Source organism: Peromyscus leucopus, chromosome 1, assembly GCF_004664715.2.
Source record: "Peromyscus leucopus breed LL Stock chromosome 1, UCI_PerLeu_2.1, whole genome shotgun sequence".
Lineage (NCBI taxonomy): Eukaryota > Metazoa > Chordata > Mammalia > Rodentia > Cricetidae > Peromyscus > Peromyscus leucopus.
This window is the reverse complement of record NC_051063.1, coordinates 144564205-144575260: the sequence shown is the minus strand read 5'-3', so window position 1 is coordinate 144575260 and position 11056 is coordinate 144564205. Positions and strand designations below refer to the sequence as shown.

Here is an 11056-nt window from a genome sequence, read left to right as displayed (position 1 = left end):
AAGGAAAATAAATTAAGAATGAAGACAACATGTTTTGTAAAGGTTGAGCTGAATAAATGACTAAAGATTTTAATGCTTTTGACACTCATATTCATGCCGATGACGACTTCTCCAGAGGATGTACCATTAAGTCACGATTGACATCATAGCGAGAGACCCACATTTCACTTCCTGCCATCACTACCTCCTAATTACAAGTGGCTGTAAGATCTTCCTTGCCCTTCTGTTCATGTCCTTTGCCACTGTCCTGGTTCAGACTTTTTACCTGGCTATCTCAACACCTCCCTTCATCTGCCTTCTCTTCCTTTAACCCCATCTTATTCTGCTTCTGCCTTAGAAACCTTTGCCAGAGTGGACCTCCTGGAACCCAGATGAGACCACACTAGTCCACTGTATGAAATATCTTCAGCGTGTCTCATTACCCAAACTGGTGCCCTGAAGTTAGACTCTGACCTGTGGACATTTTTTATCTTCTCAGGTCAATATTCACTTGTAATATGGATCCTGGAAGATTTTATTCAGGGCAGCAACCCTAAGTTGGTTATTGTCAGCCCACTTTCTCACTCATTATTTGACTGATCCATACTAGCTCCTGAGATTGCATCCCTCACCTACTGGGAGAGAGCTCACAGTGGCTGCCTCTTCTTGCATCATTCCCTCCAGCTCCATCTGCCTACCACACTACAGAAAGCTTTTAGTTTGAGAACAGGCTGAGCTTCGGGGGCCTCCACACCTTTCCACATGATATTCACACTAAGTGAAGTGGTTTTGTTTTCACAGGGTTTCACTAGGTATCCTTGTCTGGAACTCACTGTGTAAACTAGGATGGCCTCAAAAAGCCCAGGGATCACATCCTGGGATTAAAGATGAGTGCCTCACGCTCATCTTGAAGTGTTTTTATAGCAGTGCTTACTGACTAATACAAATGTCCCATACTTCACAAAGATTTCTCTGGTCTCCCAGATTAAATGGGCTACTCTTGTCTTTAGGTCCATTAACTCAGCAGTCCACCCATCCGTTCAACAATATACTCTGCACCATTTGGGGATATCAGGTACAGAACAGGGTATTATGAACATAAAAACACCAAGACATAGATTTGTCCCAAGTTTCACCTCTCACACTCACACTCATGGTCAGGCACACTCTAGCAGAGCAGCCTGTCTGGAGTGAAGGGCATGTACATTATCATGGAGGAGGCACAACTGGAAAAATGAGTAGGCTGGAACATCTCTTCTCTGGAAACACGAAGTAGATCGGCTAGGAATCTGTGGCTGAGATTTTGGCAGCACATAGACTGAAGAGCTGAATCAAGGCAGCTGCAGTGAGGAGGGTGAGCAGAAATGGATTACAGGACTCTGCTGGGGGAGAAATGGTTGCCACACTCAGTAACTGACTGCTAGAAGTGCAGACAAGAGGAAAGCACCAGTTTTCTGGGTTGCTGACTGGAAATGCAAGTGTGGCCATGAGAAATACAAGCTGGAAGAAAGAGCCAATGGAAGAGTGATTTCTTGAATGGTTGATGTACCCTGGGGCATTCAAGTGTATTACAGGGCTGCCCTGTGGAGGGCATGCCCATCTGGGCAGTAGCTAAACTCATTTTGTAAGTATGGTAGAAAGGAAGAGGAATCCAGCTCACTCTAGGACTTTGGAGAACAGCAATAAAGGTCAAGAGAGACAAAAGAGAAACTAGAAAGCAGTAGAGTATCTCAGACCCAGATTCCATATGTGACCATAGGAAAAGCTAGTTCTGCTGACAACCCCCAACATGGCAATAATTTGTGATTTCTGTCTGCCAATATTGAACTATTTAGTTGTGTCTATCCTATAAGTTATTGGTCATAGGCTGCTAATAAGATACCACTTCCCCTCTAATACTTCTGTAATTATTTCCCCGGAGCAGGAGTCCCTAAGAGTGCTGAATTTCCTCACGAAGCCGATGTTGTTGTTTTAGCTTATAGATAGCTGTGGGAAGCTTTGAGATCATCTTCAGTCATTCATTTACATGAAGAGCATATGTTGCAACCAAAAAATTTACAAATGAAAATTTAAACTCCCCAGAAGTCCCACAGTAGCCCACCAGTGAACCCCCTGATGTATCATAGGCCAGTTTGTAGCTGAAGTTATCCTGTTCCTGTCCAGCTCCAGTGGCCCTCAGACACAAGCAAACACAGAAACTCATATCATTTACAAACTGTATGGCCTAATGGCTCAGGCTTCTTGCTAACTGTTCTTATATCTTAAATTAACCCATTTCTAGTAATCTATAAGTTGCCATGTGGCTCGTGGCTTACCTGTATCTTTACATGTTGCTTCTCATCATGGTGGCTGGCCGCCTCTCCCTCCCTCAGCCTTCCACTCCCCAGCATTTTCCTCTCTCTTTGTCCTGCCTATCCTATACTTCCTGTCTGGCTACTGGCCAATCAGCATTTAATCAATCAATCAATCAATCAATCAATCAATCAATCAGAGCAAACATTCACAGCACAGAGAACACCCCACAGCACTGGGCCATTTTTGTTTTGTTATGGAATTCTGTTTCCTTTCTTTTTTAGTCTGTACTTTCTTCAATGCACATTCAAGGAAGCTGAGCAGCCTTGCCTAGCTGCTGCTCTGTTCTTGGTGTCTGCTGTAGTGCCTAGAACACGGTATGTACTCTCCAGGCTTTGCAGAGTTCATGAGGGAGCTAAAGGCTCTTTCTGCGCTATCTCCCTCTCCAACAAGCTCTGTTCACTTCTTGTTGTATCTGGCTTGTGGTGTTATAAGGACAAAATGGTGATCTTCCATAATTTTCCTATTAAACAAGAAAATGGCAAGGGAAGGTCTCTAGGGGGTCTCTAAATGCCCACTACCGTGGGAGGAAACTTGAAGCCAGAGAGTTGTTCATGAGCACACACATTTCATCTATAAACGACACAAGTCCTGCCTGGAGCTGGATATCCATGGGGACTAATAAGTCTAAAATATATAGCCTGGAGACTTAGGGAAGAGTTGATGTTCCAGCCAATTCCTCCTACTTAGGTGAGGTTTGCCCATGGTGTAGTACCCACTCATACTTTGGAAGGTAATCCACTATACTCATAGTTCATCTCTTTGAGCATTAGTCTCATCTAAAATCTACACAGAAACACCTAGATTAATATTTGGACAAATATTGGAAAAACTAGCCCAGAAAAACTAACAAAATTAACTATCACAGTATCCAATGGTGTGGGATTCAAAGTCATAGATGTTGCCAGTTTTTGTGGGTGCTCTTATCCTCCCTACCTTGAATGTCTCCACAGTTATCGGCACTGACCTCGAGTCACACAGATGATCCCACTTTTAGCAGGGACAACTTTTAAAATTGAGTGAAGATTCTGGTGAATCTCACCCAGGCTTGTGCTCAGCAACGCAGTAGATAGTCATGGATAATCCTTTTTGGCTTCAGAATTCTTACTAGGAACATAGAATCCTTATCAGCAACTTTCAGCAGTTCTTAAGTTACCTTCCTCCTGCTTCAGCAGGAGAATAACACATAACTGTCTAGAATAAGTTTATTATTAGCAGGTAGGTCCCTACTACTCTGTATTAAGCATTGGGCTCTTTTCTGAGGGCCATTTGAAATAAGTTATGGCAGTAACAAGGATACAATCCTTGGTCCCTTTGTATTTAAGGAAATGAATGTCCCAAAGTGATGAGGATTTCCCCAATGTTCCTTGGCCTACTTATCCACTGCAGCAAAATTCATACCCAAAGCTTAGCTGTGGATGACATGTGCTGTTCTGTCAGCTCAGGAGTTTGTGGGTCAGGAATTCAGTTATTCTCTGTGCCACAACTACTGAATTCTAGCTAAGTTGGTTCACATGACTAGGGGTTGCTGAGATCAGTTGTGTAGTGGCTTAGTGCTGGCTATCTTTCGGATCCCTTGCATGTTTTTCAAGTCATGTTTACTAGGATGGGATTTCCAAGTTCACTTTCTGCACCTGCCCTTGGTTGGACCTGACATCCTCCTTTCTATCGCTTGGGCTTCCTTACAGTATGGAAGTCCAGGGTAATTGGACTTCGTCATGGAGATGGCCTCCCCCAGGATAGAGATTGCAAAAATTGACAAGACTCCTTGGGACTTGTCTTTCCAAATCGCCATGTCTGTCATGATCTATTGGTCAAGCAAATCATTTAAACCAGCCTACATTTAAAAGAAGAGAATGGATTCCATTTCTATAAAAGAGTGATAGCAAAAACTTTCAGCCATCTGTAATATGTAAGAGTCAAGACTGAGACATAGAGCTCAGACTTTTCCTTGCCTTCAAAAGCTTTGCCTTTTCTCTCTGTTCCTTGGTGTCTGGCAGTACCCGTATGCAGTGGCCACAGGGTTCATCATTATGAGCAAGGACCCTGGGTCACAATGTAAATAGATAGCCAGCTGTAAGAGGGCCATGGCTTGACAATCTGTGACATGTCTGGGCGGAACAATGAGAAGGGCCAGCACCAATATCCTTCTTGGAGGGGAATGGACATCAATGCCATTCCTCACCCTGTGGGTGGGCTAGGGCTGGAGAGAAGAACAGTATTTCAGCAATGAAGGGGAAATGCCAATGACCAGTGCTAATGAGGGACAGGAACAGGAGAGGGAGGGAATTCATTGCCAGAGAGTGGAGGATTAAGGCGAATGGGGAAGAAGTGGGGAGACCCAGCCTTCCACTGTATCCACCTCCCAGAAGGAATGAAGCCAATCTACTGTCCTCCAAACACAGGAAGCAAGAACTTCATTCTCTGGAGTCTTTCTTTGCCAATCAGACTAGCAGAAGTCAGTGAAGTCTCGGGAGAATTGAGCAAGCCTACAGCAAGGATTGTATAGGAAGAGTCAGCTTGGCAACACTGCCCTTTCTCTCTCTGGGAACAGCTTTGTGGCAGTGAGGAGAATGGAAACCAAATTTGTGCTAATCTGTCTCAAAATCCTCCTCCTCTTCTACTCCTTTATCTTTTGGATCACTGGGGTGATCTTGTTGGTTATTGGAGTCTGGGCAAAGCTTACTCTGGGCATCTACTTATCTCTTATTGCCAGGAACTCCATAGATGTCCCCACACTACTCATCGGAACTGGCACTATGATTGTTAGCTTTGGTCTATTTGGATGCTTTGCTGCATGCCGAGGAATCCTGTGGATGCTGAAGCTGTACTCCCTGCTACTGTCGCTGGTGTTCCTGGCTGAGCTTGCTGCTAGCATTTCAGCACCTCTATTTCACCGTGAGATCAAGGACAGCTTCTTGAAGATTTACACCAATGCTGTGCAGAATTATAATGGCAAAGATGAGAAGAGCAAGGCGGTGGACCAGGTGCAGCATAGTCTGATCTGCTGTGGGGTGAAGAACTACACCGACTGGAAAACAAGCCCTTACTTCCTAGACCATGGCATCCCCCACAGTTGCTGTAAGGATCAAAGTGATTGTAACCCTCAGGATCTACACAACCTGACCATAGCTGCAACCAAAGTTAACCAGAGGGGCTGCTATAATCTGATGAGGAGTTTCTTAGAGAGAAACATGGGGGTCGTTATTGGACTGCTCTTTGCAGCCACATTCTACCAGTTGATTGGCATAAGGCTGTCCTGTTGTCTGTCCCGGTACATCATAGCCCATCAGTATGAGATGATGTGAAAAGTTTTCCAATGGCGATAGAGTAAGAAGCCTGTTTCAGAGAAGAACTACTCCATCCTCTGAAAGACTTGCAAAGAACATGAGCACACAGAGCTCATCTGCCCTGCTCTTGCTGCCCTCTTCCTCAGGTCCCACACCATACAAGTTGCTGACTCTCCTACCTGATCTCTGCTCCAACTCTGAGCTCACATGAAGTGGACTGTTCATCTCGTGAAGCCCTGTTCTGTTATACAGTGTACCTGCTGGCAGCTAGTCATGGTGAACCCCACCCAGTGGCCCTGTGCATGCAAGCTCCTCCTCATGTGTTAGGTCCAAATGCAACTTATTCCGGGAGGCTGGTTATCACATCGTCACTGGCCTCCTGTGGCCCTGCATGCAGTATGAGTGACTGTGAGCCCTTCATCATGATCCATAAATGCCATGCACCTTTATAGAGATAACCAGATGGTCATTATCAGCTCTTTGGGTTTAATCTTGTTTGCTTTGGTTTTCATTTTGCTGGGGTTTTCCCTACTTTCTTTAGGCTGCCTAGGAGAGCTGAAGAGACACATTAGTAGGTATTCATGGGGAGAAGATAGCATGTGTTATGGTGGAAACTGTTGAGTGTACAAGTGGATAGATATAGGATATTAAGGTATATTATTGCATATATTAGTAAACTAATCTAGTAAAATATCAGCCTTAGATAAATTGCATTGTCATGGATTCTTGTATATTGATGCAAATGTAAACTATTTTTATATTCTTATTCCAGATAATTTGTATATTGATACAAATATAGAACCATATTTGTTGCAATGTACATATATTTCTACTCTTATTTGAAATGTTTGTATATTGATACAAATATAAAATTATACTTGTCATATTGTATGCATGTTCTGCCTCTGTTTAGGATATTTGGTATATTGATACATATTTATGATTACTGTCATATTGCATATTATACTATACATTCCTACCTCTGCTTTAGCTTTATTGTGTACTGTCACAATTTTGAAGCCATTGTCCTTTTACTGTACATTTGCTTACAGACTGTTTACCCTGTTTATGTGAAGTTTAAGTCCTTAGATAAGACTTACAGATTCATAGTCACCTATGCTTGTCATCTCTATAGTTATGTTAGTTAGGTTGTGCAGACTTACAGAAACATATGTCAGATGGATAGGTAATCTTCAAACACTTCATAGACCCAGAGGATATGGCATTTAAATGTTTTGATAACTTGCAATGTTGTTGACATGATATATGATTGCTCCTGGCAGCACCGATCTGATCCTGAGAGAATGTTGGGCTTCTGAGATATTTCCATTTGGAAGTTTGTCTTCACCTTGGCACAAAATGGCCTACTGGGCAAAGAACTGCCCTTGCCTAGACTGCTGACAGTAAAATGGTCTGACAGATACTCAAGACCTGTAGCCAATTTGAATTCACCAATGATGCTGAGAAACCTTAGGTGACTGTCCAGGCTGCCAGCTGTCTCCGTCTACTCTCTCTCAAGACTCCCGAAAGTTGTTTGCATCCTTCTCCTGTTTCTCAGGTATTATTATATTCCTTCTCAGGTCTTTGATGGGATTGAAGACTAACAGTTATAGTTACAATCTTCTTGTATCTTAGCTAGAACATATTACATATTAGAGTTAGGTTCTATAGGATAGGACACCTTTTCGAATAATCTTTGCAACATGCCATTTACCTATGTTCCAGACTTCTCTGGATTTTAGTATTTCACTGTGTGTCTCTTGTTTGATATTGTTCATGTTGGTTGTAGTTCCATCTTGTCTAGGCCATTATCCCTTATTCCTCCTGGACAATATTTGATAATCATTTCTATTGTATACAGTTTTGTATTAGGTTAGAACTTTATTTAGACAAAAGGGGCATGTAGTGGGTAGCTGAATCAGCTTTGACCTAGAACTAGTACGCCTAATGAGGCTTCCGGTAACTGCCATGCCTACCTATGACCTGCCCCTGAGGTGGGGCCAAGATAGGAGCCCTTAAGACCCAAGATCCAGATGTGCCGGCTCTCTTGGTTCCTGGTGATCCTGGATGCTGGATGGTAGACCGAGTGGAGTTCTCCAGAGAACCCAGCTGGACTGCACCTCACTTCTGAATCCTGTAACCAACCAACCCCTTTACTGACTGTAAGTTATCCCCAAATAGACCTTTTTAACTACGTGGAGTTGCCTTAATAATTCCCCCAATATGCAAGTTCTAGCTACCTAGTTCCACACTTGGGTATGTAGAGACAGCTTACTGGATGTTAGCCATGCAGTAGAAGCCTGCACAACCCTGTTCCAAGGCTGTGTTGTTTCTTCCTTTGAAGGTAATGATGCCAACTCTGGTGTTTTTTCCACCAACTAATTGCTGTTGTTTCTTTACTTTTCATTCTCTGTATTTTTTTTATTGATTGACATTATAGACTTTGAGGTCCTCAGATCAACTTGAAAATGTGTGTGAAAGGGAAATAAAAGTCAATGTTTTGAAAAGATCTTTAAAAACAATGCTTCTGGGGCCTCAGGGTTGACTCAGTTGGTAGTGTTAGCTGTGCAAACATAAGGATCCGAATTGTAGCCTCAGAACCTGGGTGAAAGCTGGCTGCAATGGCTTTCACTTACTATTCTGGTGCTGGGGAGGTAGACACAGGTGGATCTCTCACACTTACTAGCTGGCCCACACAGCCTAGTTTTTGAGTTACAGGCCAGTGAGAAACCCACCCTCAACAAACAAGATGGATAGTGTGAGGAATAACAGCCTAGCTTGACTTCTGGCCTCCACACCTCCATACATGTACACCCCCATACACATGTATACTCACTTCAAAACAACCTCCTCTGTCTAGCACTTCAACACAATGCACTGATATTATAAGCATTTGTGATGTATGCATTAATAAATAGAGCAATTATGAGTAGTCAAAACACCAGAGGTGCCTCAGGAGCTCCTGTGTAGACTGTTCTTTTCCACTTCTCTGTCTCACTGGCAATTACTGGAAGTTACCAGAGATTTGATAGTGACTTTTTTAGGTTATTGATAAAGGCTCTCAGGGAATAACCCTTCTTTGGACTGCTCTTTGTGACCTGTTAGGTCCTCCAGTGGGGCACTTAGAAATGCTTCTTTTCCAACACTAGTTTTTCATGCAGTTAGTTGCTTTGCATTTGGAATGTGACCTTTGCTTCCCATATCAAATTTTCTCCTAACACGATGATAGCCTAGAGACGAGAGAATGAAGTTTGCTGAGTATTGCACTCTGTTTACTGCCTCTTATCAGCCAATCATTCTTACTAATAGACACACATGAGTCACTGTGCCAAAGTCCAGGCATGAGTCACGGTCACTCCAGTTGTGACAATGGTGCCACATTCTTGTCCAGAGATAGGGCTGAACGTGATCCTTCCCAGCAATAGGTGATGTCATGAAAACTCAGTGAGATTCTGGGAAGAGATCTTCTTCTAAACAAATGACAACGAAAGGTTTTATTTTCCTATCTTTTTTGAGCAACATGTACTCCAGTCTCTTGTAACCGTGAGGGGAAAGGAAAAAACAAAACAAAACAAAACAAAAACCCTAAGCCATACTAAACCTAACCAAATACCCCAGGTACTTGGATTTGCAAATCAGAACGGCCCCACAGCCTGTCCTCTGTGTTTTATGTCATTCTCCAATTTTATGTTTGTTTGGGCTCCAACCACCCAGCTCTTGGAGCCTGATCTACATTTCAAATAAAGACGTGGCTTGGGAGTCTCTTGAATATGGCCTAGAGAAATCAGATACCCAAACTCCCAGCTCAGAATTCCATTCCTGGTTTATTTGAAACATGGAGGAGGTGGTGCAGAAAAGAAAGAGACAGAGACAGAGAGACATATAGGAACTGGAATAGAGAGAGGTGATGTTAGAGAAAACTCAGATTTCTAGTTTTTTCTCTTCAACTCCATGCACAGAACATAGACTTCTACATTTGGTAGAGCCATTGAAGAACTTGTGTTAAGTCAAGCACTCCTTGAAGAGACATTGACTATGATATCACACCCCCCCCCCACCATAGACTGACTATATTTGGACTGTGAGGCTCTATGGCTTTAGCAGGGGGCAGAAGGGACAGATGGTGGTAATTTCATATCCTATATTGTAATGACACTCTTGTACCCTGTTTTGGAAAAGGAATCTGTGCGTGTCTGTTATTGCCAGGTTAGCATGGACACAGGATTATTGATCTGTTTGTTCTGAGTGGATTTCCCTTTACAGCCTGGATACCCCTGGAGGGATATCAACAAGGGTGACGCCAGCAGAAATAAACTTGAATTTGGATTTCATGGACTACCCAAAGCCAGACAGCTACTGAACGAGTAAAGGAGGAGGAGGGTGACAACAAGGGACTCACAGATGTCACATGTCTCAAAAGCATGGCTGACCACTTGACCAGAGGGGGAAAGACTGAGCTTTGAACTGATTGACTCTTTTCCCGGCCCCCTCCTCCTTAGACAATCTGCAGCCTGGGGAGAGATGGAAGAGAGTTTCAGGGTGTTAATCCCCTGTCCCAGAAATGTGAAAGATCTGATTTGTGTCTCTGCTCGTGGATGTTTCTAAGTGACAGGCAGCAACTAAACTCCAGTATTCGCTTAGTTTCATGATGGAAAACCTGGCATGTTAGAGTGGTCAGCTCTAAAATACTGTTACCTGAATCCTCTCAGTTTCCTGACTATGGTGTTCTTAGGCTTATATTAACTTAACTGTGGATGTGGATGACCACCTTTTATAGTGAGCTCCATGTTCATTATAGGGCCCTGGAAGTTCTTGAAACTGCTGGGTCATCTCTTTCTGGCTCTATCACCACATTTATACTATCCCACCCCTCCCAACCCCCGGCTCCTGCATTAGTCAGAATGTGAGTGTGAGTGTGTGTGTGTGTGTGTGTGTGTGTGTGTGTGTGTGTGTGTTTTGGGTATTTGGTGATTGGTGGCCTAGCCCTGTGTCCAGAGGGCCAGATACTATTGCAACTTCCCAGCCTAGGCAGGCCCACTGACCTGGATCAGACATACCCATTTCCCAGCAGGCTTTGCGTAGCCTCCCTGTGAGGGTCCCAGACATTCTCGGCTCTTGTGTGCTCACTGGTCAGCCTGCCTGCATCCCAGAGTAATGCTTGTGCTCACCCAGTTTTTGTAGCTCCAGCTTGGGCACCCGGATGAATTTTTCCATCATCCAGGCAGTTTCCACGGCGTCTTGAATTTGGACTTTAGCCCTTCCTTGGTTCCCTGTTACACATTTACAGTTGCTCCCACGTCACTGCCTCACAGTTCTTTCTAGAAACGGTTTCCTCCTGTGCTGAAGCTATCCACCCTCTCACCGTCTTCTGATCTGTCCTGAAATCCCTGTCTCCTGACTGGAGTGATAGGTTGAGTTTCAGGGCTAAGTATCAT

The 11056-nt window shown here is 43.6% G+C and overlaps 1 protein-coding gene across 1 annotated transcript; it reads left to right on the top strand.

The window, feature by feature from the left end:
- The first annotated feature begins 4458 nt into the window (after nucleotides 1-4458).
- LOC114695507 (tetraspanin-7-like) lies at nucleotides 4459-6111 on the top strand. Its single transcript, XM_037204301.1, has one exon. It carries the CDS (start codon nucleotides 4905-4907, stop codon nucleotides 5637-5639), a length of 735 nt encoding a protein of 244 aa, XP_037060196.1. The 5' UTR covers nucleotides 4459-4904; the 3' UTR covers nucleotides 5640-6111.
- The last annotated feature ends 4945 nt before the right edge of the window (nucleotides 6112-11056 follow it).